At 34.8% G+C, this 16,677-nt stretch overlaps 2 protein-coding genes across 4 annotated transcripts; both read right to left on the bottom strand.

Moving 5' to 3' along the window:
• Positions 1-8,150: 8,150 nt before the first annotated feature.
• DRB3 (dsRNA-binding protein 3) lies at positions 8,151-10,331 on the bottom strand. 3 transcript variants are annotated; one of them, XM_007031888.3, is made up of 4 exons: positions 10,201-10,331; positions 9,785-10,032; positions 9,414-9,633; positions 8,151-9,324 (listed from the first exon to the last, which is right to left on the bottom strand). In XM_007031888.3, the coding sequence occupies exons 2-4, from the start codon at positions 10,028-10,030 to the stop codon at positions 8,297-8,299; spliced, it is 1,494 nt and encodes a 497-aa protein (XP_007031950.2). In that variant the 5' UTR covers positions 10,031-10,032; positions 10,201-10,331; the 3' UTR covers positions 8,151-8,296. The 3 variants fall into 3 exon arrangements, with proteins under 3 accessions (XP_007031950.2, XP_007031949.2, XP_017975096.1); XM_007031887.3 differs by lacking the exon at positions 10,201-10,331 and adding an exon at positions 10,128-10,192; XM_018119607.1 differs by lacking the exon at positions 10,201-10,331 and having other exon boundaries at positions 9,785-10,039.
• A 1,482-nt stretch (positions 10,332-11,813) lies between these two features.
• LOC18601072 (DHHC-type zinc finger family protein) lies at positions 11,814-15,239 on the bottom strand. Its single transcript, XM_007031885.3, has 5 exons — positions 14,854-15,239; positions 14,437-14,619; positions 13,479-13,775; positions 12,662-12,895; positions 11,814-12,552 (listed from the first exon to the last, which is right to left on the bottom strand). Exons 1-5 carry the CDS (start codon positions 14,947-14,949, stop codon positions 12,034-12,036), a joined length of 1,329 nt encoding a protein of 442 aa, XP_007031947.2. The 5' UTR covers positions 14,950-15,239; the 3' UTR covers positions 11,814-12,033.
• Positions 15,240-16,677: the final 1,438 nt, after the last annotated feature.

Genomic DNA, 16,677 nt, shown 5'->3' with positions numbered 1-16,677 from the left:
ATAATACTATTCATGAAAGAGGAGATGCACCTAACTTTTCTGGTCATCTTTATGCAATAGAGATAAAATAGATTCCCCTCAAGAACCCCGTTTGATGTTCCCTTGATATATGCTGGCGGTTATCCAAAGCATCAATATTCAATGTGATAAACGCATTCAATTGTTTTTGATAAGTAATTGAATCTTATATATGAAAGTTTGGATTCCGTCCTTAAATAAATCTTTTTTTTTTTTTAAATTGTCAAACAAAACAAGCTATATATGCCAATTATGGTAGTGAAGGTGGCTACTTTACTACAATTGAATATAATTAGTGATTATCTGTGTAATAAAAAATGAGATGAAGCAAGTTGTATCTCGATTCAATTGTAAGTTTTGGATATCATAAATCGATTGAAATAAGTGAATAAATTAAGTTAAAATAAAAATAAACCAAATTGAACTGAATCAATCGAATTCAATTGATTTTGTCAATTTATTTAATTAGAATTAAATAATATTTATTCTTATGAAAATAAAAAATGCAATAACCAAATATATTTAATTTATAAAAGCATAGGTGAGAGAAGAAGTGAAAGGTGGATTTGTTTGCAAAGTGTCACGATTAGCTTCCAAGGTTCCAAGCACTGGAGGGTTCTCTAGATAAAGCAGAACAGCACAGGCACGTTATTCTTACAGGAAAAAGAGATAAATGCAAAAGCCAAAATTCTGTCTTTTCTTTCCCATTCAGACTGCGTGGGATTTGTCTCTCTCCAGGCCAGCTGTGTTTGTCAACATTAAGCAACAATAAAATTTTCCTTTCTTTTATGGCTTCTCTCTCTTCCTCAGGTACTGGTTTCCTGCAGCCCACAGCTTTGGATATGCATGCTCCACCTGGAAGATTACCTTAATTAATCATATATCCCCATCTTCACCTACTTTAATTAGGTTCATTCATTGATATAAGTAATGTAAAATGCTTCTCACTCACCTACTTGAGTGATTAACTAATTGTGAAATCCAAGTGCATTATGCTGTTAATTGGTCTAGCTAGAACGAAATAAAGAGTGGTATGATTGTTTAATTTTAAGGAAATTCCATTTATTTTTTTTATTTTAATTTTTTCATATATAACATTTTTTTTACTCAGTCAATGACAATTTTTTTTATTATAAATGTAGAGAGTCATTTTAAAGAAAACTATATATAATAATTACCACTATGCATAACAACACCAGAAACAATATAGAAGTGAACCCCAAATTTCACCCAATAGAAACCACCATTGAACGAAAGCCATTAAACACCAAAAACAACCTAAAATCTAACCACCCAATTTTCTCCTAACAAGAACCATTGAAGGGTTCCCAAACCGCCATAGAACAAAATCATCAAACCGTTACCCCTTTTCTGCCCTTTCTTCTGCCTCTTTTCACCAGTTTTTTGTATTTGAATTTGATGATGGCCTCAAATAATCCATCTCTGGATGAGGTTCCTCTCGATGAGCTTTACATTCCAGCCCACAGCAACCCTCTTCAGATGGGCTCAGTTTAACACAATTGGGTTCATCTGTTTTGGACATTCAATTAGTATTCCACGCATGCATAACTTCTGTTACAAGGGGTTGACGATTAACTTTATTCAATAAAATTAGTAAGATATCCTCGATTCAAAATTAATTTATTTATCCATATTTAAAAGCTATTTTTATATTTTTAAATTGAACAAAATTAACAATCTAATATTATGTGGGAACGGAAATTATGTAGAGTGTTAACTGAAATAAAAAATATCTATAAAATACTAATAATTAAGAAAAAAAAATCATGAAATGTCATGTGAAGAAAATAAACGAAATTTACCTAATTTCAGAGAGTCATGCACCATTTGGGATGGACATGATAAGCATTTTGTAGTTGAAAGACTGAAAAATCAGTGTCACATTACATAAGAATAATGATTATCAGCGTACAATCAGGGGAGCAACTTTCTCGACCAATGATTTTGGGATAGACATTATCGAGCCATGGGGTTGAGGTAGTCACTAAGAAAATGGCATCCAAAAAACAACAAGACCCACCAGCAAACAATAGGTAGACAACGACTAGTCCAATTATGGTACGACCAACTTGAAACAACGTTGCAATGGGTCTCCCTTATCGCAAATATGAGAGGAATATTGCTGTTACCATTCTTACAAAAAAGAAAAACTGCAGATGTTGACTTCCATGGTGGGTAATTCATGGTTTTCCATTGAAAATTGCAGATTTGATTTAGCAAATCTCCTTTATTTAAAGAGGTTCTATTTATTCTAATTTGGAGATACTTCTGTTTTTTTTATTTTGGTTTAAAGTCTAATGTAATGTTTCTCTTTCTTTAACAATTAATTGTGTGATGGAATTTTAAAGTATTAAATGGAAGAAACAAATGAAATTAAAAAAAGAATTCCAAATATGCAAAATGCAGAAAAGTCTTGCTAAGAAGAGCACAACAAAACAAAACAAAACAAACATCTAGTTAAGATTGTCTGACTAATATTCTAATTTCTAATAAAAAGATTTGATTATAGATTTAGCAGGTGGGTTTGTAAGAAAATGAATTTTGAACTTACATCTAGGGAGAACAATCTTGATTATATGTATTTAAACATTTGACTCATTGATTAGTACATTATTTTTTACTTATGTAAGGTTCAAATCTACCTTCTCTTAGTTAAAAAAAAAACTCAACTGCTTGACGTAATTACTCCACCAGTACTAATTTAACGTCCTTCTAATTCAACATTTGTTTTTAATGTTCTTTATGGTATGTTTGGTTGGCGGAATAGATAAGAATAGAATACAATAGTTATTATGTGGGAATAGAATAGAATAATTATTACTTAATTTGGTATGACAAAGAGAATAGGACAGGAATAATTATTATGACTTATTGTAGTGTTTGGTTGGTAACAATAATTTTGAAATAAAAAAGGAATAGAAAATAAAAAGACAAAAACACCCTTTATTATTTATATGACATTTCATTTTTATTAGATTTTTTAAATATTAATAATCTAGAATTTAATTAAAATATTAATAATTAATCATTTAAATATTAATATTTAATTTAATTTAAAATATTATTATGATTAATTTTTATTTTATTTTATTTTTAAAATATTAATAATTGATAATTTATTTAAAATATTAATAATTGATAATTTCAACATTAATATTTATTTATATCTTAAAATATTAATATTTTATTTTATTTAAATATTATTATGATCAATTATTTTATTTTATTTTATTTTTGAAAATTAATAATTGATTATTTATTTAAAATATTAATAATAGATAATTTAAATATTAATATTTTATTTAATTTAAATATTATTATGATTAATTTTTTATTTTATTTTATTTTTTAAACATTAATGATTGGTAATTTATTTAAAATATTAATAATTGATGATTTAATTATTAATATTGTTTATATAATTTAAATGATATTATGTTTATTTATTTTTAATTTATTTTGTTTTTAAATAGGAATAATTTATAATTTATTTTATTAATAATTGATAATTTAAATATTAATATTTTATTAAAAGTTGGAACCAAGTGAGAGAAAGATGAGAGAGAGAAAAATAATATTTTATACAAATGAAGTTGTAATTTTTCAAACTTGTAAGGAGTATTTTTATCTTTATCAATTTTTGAATTTATGCCTCAACTATGGAATAGTTAATACTATGAGAGAGAGTGATATTAGTTATTTCTTGGTTTTAAAGAATTTTGAAAAAAAACCGTTCCTGTGGAATGACTATTTTTTAGACTAATTTTTAACGAAATAAAGGAATCAAAATTTTTTGAGAATAAAGAGAGAATGGCTAACCAAACATGCTATTAGTTTTTATCTTGAAACCTGCTACTATTTGAAGGGTTGGCTCACGGGTGACAAGGTAACGACAGAAAGACCGTTAAATAAATGTGAAGATGAGTTGTGCGAGAGAATGTGTTGGTGGGATTGTTGCGTTACATAAAGCAGAATGCAACCAAATTGCCCAAATCGATACACGTGCCGCGGGTACTTCTACTAGTACTAATAAAACACAAGGAACTATCAATCATTGTTAGACTATAGATCATGTATATATCCAATAATCCATCAAGCAAAAGAAAAATAAGCCAAATTAACAAACGAAAAATGATAATAATGAATTATATGAAAAAATTGAAAATCCATAAAAAAAAATACTAAAAATTAGCATGATTTGCATATGAACACATTTCGTCCAAATTCTATGAAATAAGACACGGAATATTAAAGTAAAATCCTAAAGGAAGAAAAAATAATTATATGAACTTAGAGCATATCATTTCTAATTAATTAATCACAAAACAAGAAGTGAAGTCATACTTTAAACATGATGAAAAAGAATTTCAGAACTTAATGCATCAAAATAAAATAGAAATTGTTGTCCATAAAACGCTAAATAAAACTATACAAAGCATGTAAAGATAAATAATTAGTCTTTAGTATGAGTTTGCAAAAATGACTTAATTTGGCTAATCTTGGAGAGCGGAGGACGAACACAGGTTGCTGTTTAGGGTTTCCCGGAGGTTGAAGAAGAAGGGGTTTAGGGAGAATAAGTTTTCTCTTTAGCTAGGGTTTCCTCCTTCTCCCTTAGTGAAAAATTTAGGGGTTTATATAGAGCGGCACCAATGCAGTTTTTGCTAATTTCCTTCAACCAAGCTTACGAATTACGTTTCTTATGAAGGCTAAAACGCTTGAAAGACGAGAAGAATCAACTTGAGAATCAATGAAATGTCAAATACGTGGCGAACAAAAAATTCATGAAAAATAGTTTTATTATAATGTAAGAATCTGACTTTATTTTGAGATATCCCAAATAAATTAGACATTGAAACAAAAATTTACCCTTCTTTTATTTTGATGGAAATTAAGACCAAAATTTTGATTTTGTAATACAAAAAGTAAAAAAAAATCAAGAAAAATAATTTGTAATGTAAAAAACAAAGATATTTTAAAAAAAAAGTACTAAGTATTACCTGAATATTTGTCTCTCTTCTATTTTTACAGAGGTTAAGTAATGAATCAGTAAAAAAGTAAAAACATGAAAAATAAGTTTAAAATATAAAAAACAAAATTGACCAGAGTCAACGATTGACAGATCATAATGTACACAAAATAAAGTGGCAATTTAGTCCCTGATTTCAAAACAAACACAAGGGCATTCAAGTAAAATCCGATGGATAGAAATAAGTCAAGCTTTCCTCCAACATTCACGTCACCTGATTTCAACTGACTCCTTCCTACTTCCACTGGCAGCTGAATTGCGCGCTAGTATTTCAGTCTTCTAACCCAACATTAACAGCGTAAACCGCTTTACTATATTTCAGTCATCAAACCAATCAAAAGGGTCAGTTCAACGCAACATTTCACCCCTTTTTCTTCCTTGGAGATGAAGGTACTTTGTGACAAGTTCAAGGGAAAGGTCAGCTCTGATGACTATTCGGCTATGCTGAAGCACCTTCATGCCTACAGCAGTGGAAGAATCACTATGATCCGTTTGAAGGAGATGGTGGAAGATTTGCTTGGAAAATACCCTGGATTATTCGACCACTTTCTTTATCCTTTCAACGTCTTTCATGGTTTACCACCACCATTACAATCAGCACAGACCATCAACAAAAGGAAGAGGCCAGCAGGTTCTGAGGAGGGAGTTGGAGAAAACCATGGACGCAACAAGAAGATCATCAGGCTGAGGTTAACTTCTGGTTCAGTTCCAATCCTTTACCACCCTGAATCTACTTCAAGAAACGATCGTCTGTCTCGAGCATTAAGGTTCTGTGACAAAGTAAGGAAGGAAACCAGTTCTGAGAAATATCTGACCATGCTGCGATGCCTGCACTATTATGGCACTGGAAAAATCACAAAGGGTGACACGATGAAGATGATGGCCGACGAGTTTCCAGAGTTTGAGCAAGATTTTCGTCACGTTTTGGAGTTTTATGAGAGTTTAAGTCAGCCATCACCGCAAGCTGAAGACAAAGCGATGAAACCAAACAAAAACATCAAGAGTAATACTCCACAAGCACAGCTTGATGACTTGACACCAAGCTATCGATTTCTTCCAAAGAATCTTTCAGCAAATGAGATCAGTAGCGGCAGCGAACCTGGCGATCTTAAAGTACTGAATAACTGTTGTTATTCCAAGGGTTTGTTCAACAGTGGCAAGGTAAGGCGTATAGACCCTTATGAAGAAATGTTGAATGAGCATGAAGATTACTTGTATGAGAGAGATATGTTGCTGGAATGGCTGCGTTCGACAAAGAAGAATGCAACTAAGTTATATGAAGCCATAAGCGAGGGCAAAATTAAGCAGCCAAATCCGGAGGAGGTGGACAACTATTTTAATCCTTGTAATTTCAGATTTATAGAAAGAATGTACGGAAGTATTCACGGACCAGCAATAGTGGATGAGCTTCGTCAGGCAGCCCACATTGTTCTCCCTTACATTTTGAAGAGGCTAGATCAGATCAATTCATCTTCTTGCCAACCAACCTGTTAAACCTATATTCAAATCTTTGTTTTGCCAGACAATCTTAGCTAGATGTCTGTTCTGTTTTGTTCGGGGCTCTCCCCTTTCCTGTAAATTCTTTTATGCTTTTAGCATATTTGGAGTAAAAACTTCAATTATTCAATATATATTTTATTTATTTTGACTGCTGTCTTTTTGCATGTATTTCAATAAGCTTGCTTGCCTCTTGAATTAAGTTGAAGGATGATTGCACAAGCTATTTTGTACATAGAAAAGCATGAAAGGTTCTGTTTGCAAATCATTGAATTGCCTTTCATTGGCTTTCCATGCAATGTTTAAGGGAAAACGTCAAGTTTTGTAGCTCAAATTTTTGTTGATGTTTCTCTTTAAGGGAAAACTAACATTTTACCTTTACGGCATTAATTTTAAGGCCTCAATCCTAAAGAAAATATTCTTGAGGCCATTGGAGGGTCTGGTTTGGTGCCCAAAAAAAGTGAACATAGGGCTAAGGATCCAGCAACTGAAAGCTGATCCCAGTCTACTAGGTTAGCCCCTGAGAGAGAGTCCAATTCTCAATTTTATTACTGTTATCATGGAGACAAACAAGCAGCCCCATTCCAATTCACACACTCGTACACCTTTGAGATTTCTCAAACCCTCACTTGTTTTATACTCAAAAGTCTCAATTTGGCTGAAAATTTTAAGAAATGATCAGCATGTTGAGACCCTCCCTAAGCCATCAAGAAATAGTCTGGCATTGCTAGAAGCACATTGGTGTTAAACTCACTGCCATCAGAAATAGCCTGGCAGTGATCTGAGGAAGGTGATGCTAATGCAAAAGTTCCATCCTGCCTTGTTGCTGTTTGTGTCCAACAAGCCCACTAGCTCCTTATGGCTGACTCCTATTGCTTTTAAGCTTCAGCAGATGAAGGTCAACTGTCCCCATGTGGCCAGAGCTTTCAATTTTCATACACATGGGAGCAGCAGCAAGAACCCCGCTTTTGTAGCAAATGTGCCCCATGGCCTAACGGCTACTTTGGAGTTTCAAAAACATTGGAATAAAAAACATAAACAAATCAAAATTCCCTGCATTTCTCCAACCTATATCTATGGTTCTACCATTTCCTGGAAGTCTGGGAGTTTCCATGGTCCAAAAGAACCCACTCTAGAGATAAAAAAAAGGTAAGAAACAAACAAAAGATAGTAAAATAGAAAAAACAAAAGAGGATAGAAAGAGAGAAGAAATGAATTAATATATAAAAGAACTAAAAAGGAGAAGGTGGTAATAAATGAGAGGGAAGAAGATGAGGAAGAGATGCAAGGAAGCATTAATGGTGAAGACAAGGGTATTAAATATTTGCTGAGAGGGAAACTTAATTGCTTGCGTTTATCGCTGCAAGTGTCTGTTCGTCCTCTAACAGTCTGTGTGCCTTTCATTGCTAACCCCATCTGCCCCCTCTTTTCAATCGCTCTCTCTTTCTTATCTCCTGCAACCCACTCTCCCAGATCCCATTTAATGCTCATTGCTCTCACTCTCTCTCTTGCTGCAGCGATTTAATAAATGTCAAGGGTGAAAAATTATATAAAAATATACTCCATGATCTTTTACAAAAGAGATTCCTTGAGGCAAATCCAAGAGAAAACCCATGGTTTTATGAAGGCCAAAAAGCATATTTAGTGACCAACCCAAGAGATAAAAACATGCGAGAAATGCTAATAATGGGTTAATTACTTGATAGTATTAGATAGTCTCATTAGGCTTTTACTTCATAATTGTAGATTCATCAACTCAGAACTGAGTTGGTCTGAGTTTGGCTGTGACTTGTTGAACAGTACTGAGCTGGCTGATGAGACCTCAGCTGATCCTATTTGCATGGACATTGAACTAGGAGGAGCAGCAGCATTTCGGCTGGTTGATGAGGGTTCTTTCAGTTGTGATGGGGTTGTTTCTTGGGGTCTGCTTGGTGCTGGTGGTGCTGCACAAACTGGGATCACTGATCTGATTTTAACTGCAGGGGCAATCCTATGTGGGTTAAACCCTCCAGTGTACATGTTCTGGGCCATTGTAGGTGCCATGACAGAAGTTGGTGCGATTTGAGATGGATTTGGGGTCCCAAAAAGCCTGCTGATAATCTGGCTTGCTTCAGTTCCTATTGCGCTGTCAAGCATGCAAGGATTGAGTTTCCCATCACTGGATAATGGAATTGCCCTGTATATAGAAGAAGTCCTACTTGCCCCATAGACATTACTACTTGAAACTAAATTGCTAGAACTTGAACCTTCCTTCTCAATGGACTTGTTGATGACATCTTGTTTGATACCAAGCCATTCTTCCTCATCCTTTAGATGTTCTTCCAGCACCGGAGGAGGCAGTTTCATTTCTGATTTACCCCTAATGTGTATCGGAATGGGTCTATTAGAGAAATAGCTAGATGGACTGTCTCTAGATGAAGTTGGTGGTAAGATCTTTGAAGCTGTTCTAGGTGGGGGTGGAGGAAGGAGAGATACAAAGCTGTTTTGTTTCTGTGTTGAACCATCCAAGGCAGAATCCATCAAGAGGTCCATAAGCCTCCACTGTTGATGAAGTTGAGAGTTAACCGACCTGGAAGAAGATGGAGAGCCAATGTCCCTGTTACCCCTGACCATTCTTCTTTTTGCTTGGTTATAATCCCTCCTCCTAAATTGTTTGCTTTCATCTTTTGGCTTGAAGCTTGAGAGGACTCTTGACACAACTGCCTGATCCTGATCCTCACGATTGTCCGCTTCTTTATTTGTCAACGAATCTAAGCTTGGCACTGTTCAAATATGTACAATAATCATGCACTAACATATAAATACTAATATATGATAATATAATCTAAAAAAATGAGGAATGGGAGTTTACTTCTTTTCAAGGCAGACCAGGCTGCAATTGCAGCATTCTTCTCGGCTTGCTTTTTTGTTTTGGCTGGCTCACCCGTGAAATTCATACCGGCGAGCTCCACTGTGCAAGTGAAGATTGGGACATGACCAGGACCTGATCTTACCGTGGTGTATACAGGGAGGTTAAGCCCAGCTCTATGAGCAGTTTCCTGAAGGAGGTTCTTGTAAATACCAGTCTCATCCTTCATGCATACAAAAGCAAAGGAAACAAGATGAGACAAATCTAGCAAAAAGAGAACAGGGTGTGCTTTAATCTCGTCTACCATCAAGAAAACTATATATCGAACAAAAGCTAATTCATATGAAAGAGTTGTTATATCCAAAGGAACTTACAAGAACTCTTGCAGTGAGAGACCTTGAAGGACCCCTTGCAGACAGTATGTTGAGAGCTACCTCTGCAGCAGCATGCTCAGCCTGTCTCAATGTAGGGCAGTAGCTTGGGCTTTCAAAGATCTCACCATTGAAATTCACAGACGCTTTGAATCTTGGTGCATGATCGGGTCCTTCTCTGATGCAGGCATAGGAAGGGAGGTTAAAACAGCTTCTTTGTGCAAGTTCCTGCAGTTGGTTCTTGAACATATCTGCCATGAAAATCCGATATAAATTAAGCAATTAAATATAGATGAAACTTCCACCTAGAAAGCTAGAAGGAGGTTCAAGGCCAAGAGAAACCGACCTGATGAAAAGAAAAAAATGAAGCTAAATGAACTCCAACGAGTGAAGAAACTATAGAGAGTCAGGGAACTCACCTACTTCACCTGATTTATCCCTCCAACATTGGTATGGGAGTTTTATCTCTCAGGGAAAAAGCATCTGATGGTAATGTAATCTGTAAAGAAGAAATACAAAGGTCACTGAGTTGAGTTAAAAATGTTAAAAATGAAAGACTCATCTTGGGCTTGGAAGCCTTGGTCTTGAGTTTTAATTACCACTAGTCTACTATACTACCTAGCTGTTTTTTTTTATTTAAAAAAAATTACCCAATAGGAAAATAGTATAGCATGACAGTTTTTAACTCAGAACTTTCCCAACAAGCACAGTTTTCTAGCAATGAGGAATCCAAAAACCAGTTGATAATAATAGTATTAGCATGGAGCCCTGACATTTTAGCCTAGTATAGGTAAAACCAAATTACAGAACTCTCCCTGCTTTCTATCTGATTGTAACAGAACATTGTAAGTCTTGAGATGAGATTTATCACAAGATAACACTGCCTTGATGCTGGTCCAGCCTTTTGTTGACTGCACAGTTACCTCTTTAAATTTCACTCCTAGATATTTTACTAACTGTTGCCTCGGCCTTGCCTGGTGCATCACCTTAGCCATTTGCAATGGAACTGGCTCCCTTTCTCGTTTTACTTGTGTAGAAAACCAAATGCCCTTACAAATTGAATTCTGAAATTATTTATGCAAAAGGGCAAATGGATAAAACCAATAAACCAAAATAAAAAGCTGATCTCAGATGCATTAATGGCAGCTAAACTAAGTCTAAAGCAGTATTGCCAGGTCCACATTAATTCAGATTCTTGTTACCATAATGCCACTGATGAGGGTGGTGTTTGTGATTTTCCATAGGAAACTTGAAAGAGATTCTGTAATAGGCAGTGGAGAGGAAATGCTTTCAGTCATTCAAGCTTCACACCATGTTTGGTAGGAGAGGCAGAGAAAGGAAGAAAAGGGGGGTAAAAGGAAAATAGTCTCTCTCTCTCTCTCTCTCTCTCTCTCTCTCTTTTCTCTTGTAAAATTAATCTTTTCAAATGAGTATACAAAAAGGGAGAAACACACATATCAAGGTTTCATAGATGAGGGACAGATATGATGTTAGCTGTTTATGAACCGCATTTGGTCATGGCCATGCTTCATGCCCTGTGACAACAGGAGAGTGAAACTAAATGCCTTTAATTCTGATGTCGGGTGTTATACATGACTTGCAATCTTAGAATTCAAACTTGGGATTTTTATTTGACTGCTCTTTTTAGCTCACATTACCAACATCAACTCACATGTTTCTAACTATACACTATTTAGTTACACAAGACAAGTCCAACGGGGTTGGTACGACAAGTTTGAATTCATTCAGCAGTATTGACTTATGATTATGATATCTTATATCATACGTGAATGTAATCGTTACATTAATTATGGTTCTGGTTCTGGTTGAGGATTTAAAGAAGCCCAACTCAGAACTTGACTGACCAGTCTGCTTGCTGACCCAATTTACTTAACATAGTGACAGCCCATCTCCCTGTTGGCAACACGGCAAAGTTCAGAGAGTTGAACTCAGCACTGTAAGATACTAAAATGAATCCACAAAGGTCAATACAATTAGAAACTAACTAATTCCACAAATACAAAATCAAAACTGGAAAAAGCTCACTCTCATACAAGAAACCAGTTCTTTTTCATCAAAGCACAAGGGCCAAGCCAACACTTTCAAACACCCTGCCAAAAACAAATGTTCCCATAATGCACATGACTCAAGGAGGAAGTCGATGAACCTTAGCATGAAACCCCAAGAATCCCAATCATACCCGCCACATTAAACCCTTTTCCCATTTTCTACAGTCAATATCACAGCATAAGTTATGTCTGACGGTTCTCACTTGTCAAGCCGCCGCCGCTGCTACTCCCAACAGCACGATTTGGTTCTCCCACTCTAGCTGCCAAAGCAAGAACTTCAGGTGACATTTCCCAACTTCCACTTTTTCTACCCCAACTAGATCGCCTTGGATGTATACCAGAACGGTCACCTGTGTCCTCTACTGTTGTTCTAATATCAGGAGATAATTCTCCCAATTCACCCTCCTTAACATTTACACGGTCACGTGTGAGTTGCCCTTCACAATGATCAGTGCCAGCCCCCATATCACCCCACACTGTCTTCCTACCCATTTCTATGTCATCCACGGCCTTCCCCATATTAGGACTCATAAAACCACCAGGTCGTGTTGGTAACGCAGGTTCCCTCATAACCTTTTCCCTAAAGTTGTTCTTGGATAAGGGAATGCTGGAGCAAAATATCTCCTTAAAGTTCTCAACCACTCCTTTGTTATAGGGGTTTGCTCGGCGATCATATCGGTATCTGAAATTCTCATATGTTGTCTGCAGAAGCAGACACATGGATAGTTACACCATGTAACAATTAAACTAATGTAACAGCACATGGATGGACTACTTTTTGCAACATGATTAGATCAGATGAGTATCTTACCTGATTTGTGCTGATCAGATACAAATGGAAGGCGGTCAAACCACCAACAAACCACATTGAGATAAAAGTGTAAACTATTAAAACAATGGAAGCCGGTGTTTTAATCATGGCTCTCCAAATTGTTGTCTCCTCTGATGCCATGATCCTTCTAATGTAGACCCAACAGAATGCAAAAACATATATACAGAGAAGGGTTGTTGAGAAGACAAACATGAAGAAGAACCGATAATTTCGCTGCACGCAATAATAAAATAACCATGAGTTTAGTACACAGTATGAGAAAGCAGAAATCAGAAAAACGTCGAATTCACCACAAGTATAATCAATATTAATCTGAAACTTTCACAACCACAAAGATGTATCTGCTAATTTAGGTTCTTAAATGGTTTAGGCTTTGTAGCATGCTGATTTCTGTCACCCAATGACTGAACTCAAAATAACTAGAATGAGTAAGTTTCAGTAGCAGGAGGACTCCTCTCCTCAAGGAGTTTCTCCAAGGTAAATACAAGCATGTTTAACATGTCACTTTGAGCTTTGGCCATACAATTATGACCTCCACTAGAAGGATAAGAGTGGATAGGAATATATGCAAAAAACATGTCATCATCCTGTTCAACACCAGTTGTTGCATCCCACCCACAACTAGTTATACTGAAATCCAAACACACTACTTAACATAATGCAGCATAAAGGAAATGAAAACACAGACACAAAATGGATGGTTCTTGTTGTGATGTTTTCTATTTCCTTTTGAAGGAGAGGATCCTTCTTTGGATGTTCAAGAAAAGGAGATAATTCTAAAAAAATAATGACATACCAGACCAATACACTGCCCAACCCAAGGACAGTGGTGATCAAATCGTTCGACACAGTTATTGCAGATTGAACAGTGTGAGCATCGAGGAGGTCTATAAAGCATGCAAGTGTCACAATACTTGATCTTCACAGAAACTCCGTTGACCTCCACTTCTTTCATGCGAGGCAATCGTAACTGTGGAGTTTGGCCAGCCCCAACATCTGTATTCCCGTCAAAACCTTCTGGCTCTGGAGGGTGTGCATTGCGTGGAATTATACCAGGATCTCTTCCAGATGTTAGCAGTAGAAGAACTAAATCCTAAAGGAAGAAACAAACACATTTATAAGCTTCAAGATGTGTTTCAGGGAAATCACATAGAATTCTCCAAAACTCTAACAAATGCGTGACAAAGTTTGTAAAAGCCTGGAGGAATTTTTTGTTTTGGACATTTAAGACACCATTGGGATCTTTCGAAACAAGGTAGCCACATCCATGGTGACATCCCGAAAATCAGCCTAATTGACACTCCAGGCAATTGTGATGTGATTTGCATCAATAATTGAGACAGTCAAACATCATCAAGAACTCATTGCTTAGGTTGAAAGTGCATGGTTTATAAACAAAGAGACCAGATGAGCATTTTGGATCCCTTAATGACAAGCCAATAGCACGAGCTGAGATTGCAAATTTTAATTTACTTTATGTGGTAGAATTCCGCCACTTTCTTTGTAAAGGAAGGACCATATATGGTATGATCATAAAAACTACAAACTTAAGTCAATATATCTAACTAATGACAAAAGGAGACCTAACCAATCATCTGGCACAATGGTAAAAGTTATGAATTAAAACTAAATGCCAAAAAAAAAACTTTAAAGGAAAGATAATTTCCAGTTCAACCCACCTCGGCAACAAAAAATATTTCCAAAGAAATGGAACATAACAACACATTCAAACATGAAGTTGCAAAGAAACTTACATAGACAGTGAAGGCAACAGCAACAACCATGATTGAAATACCCAAGTGATGAGAAAAATCATCCATCAATTTCCCGGCAACAAATACACAGAAAATGGACACTGGAGCTACTATGAGTAAAATAGTCAGCCCTAATGATCTTACATCTGGCCCAAATATAAACCTCCCTTGAAATAAAAATATCTGCAAAACAGAACACAAACAAACATAAATTTTATGTCTTGAAAAAACCCATGGATAAAAATGTTGTCTTTTTCTAATTAGTACTAGTAATAAAAATTATTAATATAAATATAAAGAAAAAGTGAGAAAGGCAATGAAGGGTTTTGAAGTCTACAAAAAGAAATAAGATCCAAAACCCAAAAATATTTAAGAGGAAAGGATAAAACTAGTAAAAAAAACAGGAAAAAAGCTTACATTGCTGCCTTTCCAAGTTTGGTAAACCCGTAAATCAACCGACCCGCCGCCGGAAGAACCCGGATCCGATCGTTGAGGTGGCGGCACCACATACATCTCTCTCTTTTACTCTCTGACTCTCAGAAAAAGTAAAACTAAAATTGCTGTAAAAAAAAATTGAGCTTTTGACAAAAGAGGAAAGAGCTTCAAGTAGTGAAATGGAAAGCCATGGGTGGAATGAGTCGGGGCGGGCGAGTTAATAGAGTTCCGGTGAGTCGGGGACGAGTCGGCGACAAGGCATGAGCTTTTGGTATTTTTAAAAGAAAGTGGAGGGGACGTTGGGTTTTCTGTGGGTTTTCTTTCGTTCCTTTTTCCAGTGTTTTGGATTAACAGAGATTCTTGATTGAATGCTCTGTATCTGAGCTTTACAGTGAGGAATATGATGACGTGGCCAATTTTCATTGGCCAGTGACTGACTCGGACCGGTAGTGGTGGGTGAACCAATAGTACCAATCTGGGTGACGTGAGGCCGGGCCGGCCCCGGTTCCCTATGCAAATTTACTTTATTGACCTTTGTTAGCACTTAATGGTAATTAAATTTTGATCAACATTTCCTAAACAATTTTTTTAAATAATAATCCTACCAGTTTACTTATGAATATATGTATGTTAGTGAGATATTGGGAAATCTTTTACTTCTTACAAAATTGATTTTTGGAATTAATCACAAAAATAGTAAAAAATAAATAAATTACTTTTAATCACATTTATGAGATTGATAAGTAAATTATTTGTGTTTTATTTTAATTTTCGACAAGCATCTCATCAACATGCTTTGGTCTTGATTCTAAAGAAGAGGTCTTAATTTATTCCTATGGGTTTAATCTAATTTTATAGTAGTTTATTTAATTTATTTGTTTAACAATTTTTTAATAGATGATATATAGTAAAAATAATTTGATTATAGTTGCAATTTGTACTTGTCAATGTTGTTTTTGAAGGAAAAATTAATTTCATAGTCAACTATACAAGTAATTATGGAAAATTACTCTTTTTTCTGCATCCTATGTTTTCCCAATTTGGTTTTTGTTCAATATGGTTGATGGATCTTTATGATGATCTAACTAGCTAGTATTTCAAACTCACATGAGGTCACTTAATTTGGAACAACAACCGACAACGATTAATTACAAAACTAGTGAAACAGAAACCTATATAATAAAGGTGAAAAGGCTTAATTTAATACACATTCAGTATTTAATTCAAATCAAGAGTAAATCTCGTAAATTTATATAAAAGCAAACAATTTTCGATCGGATTAGCTAATTTGTTATTAGAATAAATTAATTGGATTAATATTTTATTTTTTAATTTTAGATAATATCTAATTAATTTAATTATAAAATAATTTTAAATGAATTAACGGAACCGATCATTTACACACCCATGCAGTGTATATTTTGCTATAAATTATTGAGATGGAAGAACTCAACCTTGGAAGTGAAAATAGTTTGGTTTTCAAGTACAAGTATTAGTGGACCAATAATTCAATATTTAATATATTCATGCAGCAACCATGATTGCACCCTCCCCGTGGAATTCACAGCCATGATGGATGCCAAGCGCCACTAACATTGGAATTTGCAAAAGTCAAGTGGGCCTTTTAACTGCAAATTTCTCATAATTAATTTATAAATTATAATTTTTTTAATTTAAAAAAATTTATGTACTAATCAATAAATTAAATATTTAAATATAAATTACATCTTAATCATGTTTTATAAAACTAATTAAATTTGTCAAATGAATGAACCAGTTAGTTTAATGGAACAGACCATGACATCA

This window comes from Theobroma cacao, chromosome 4 (genome assembly GCF_053813885.1).
Source record: "Theobroma cacao isolate CCN51 chromosome 4, ASM5381388v1, whole genome shotgun sequence".
In the NCBI taxonomy this organism is placed as follows: Eukaryota; Viridiplantae; Streptophyta; class Magnoliopsida; order Malvales; family Malvaceae; genus Theobroma; species Theobroma cacao.
Note: the sequence above shows the minus strand (reverse complement) of the source record. Positions and strands in the feature narration are given on the sequence as shown.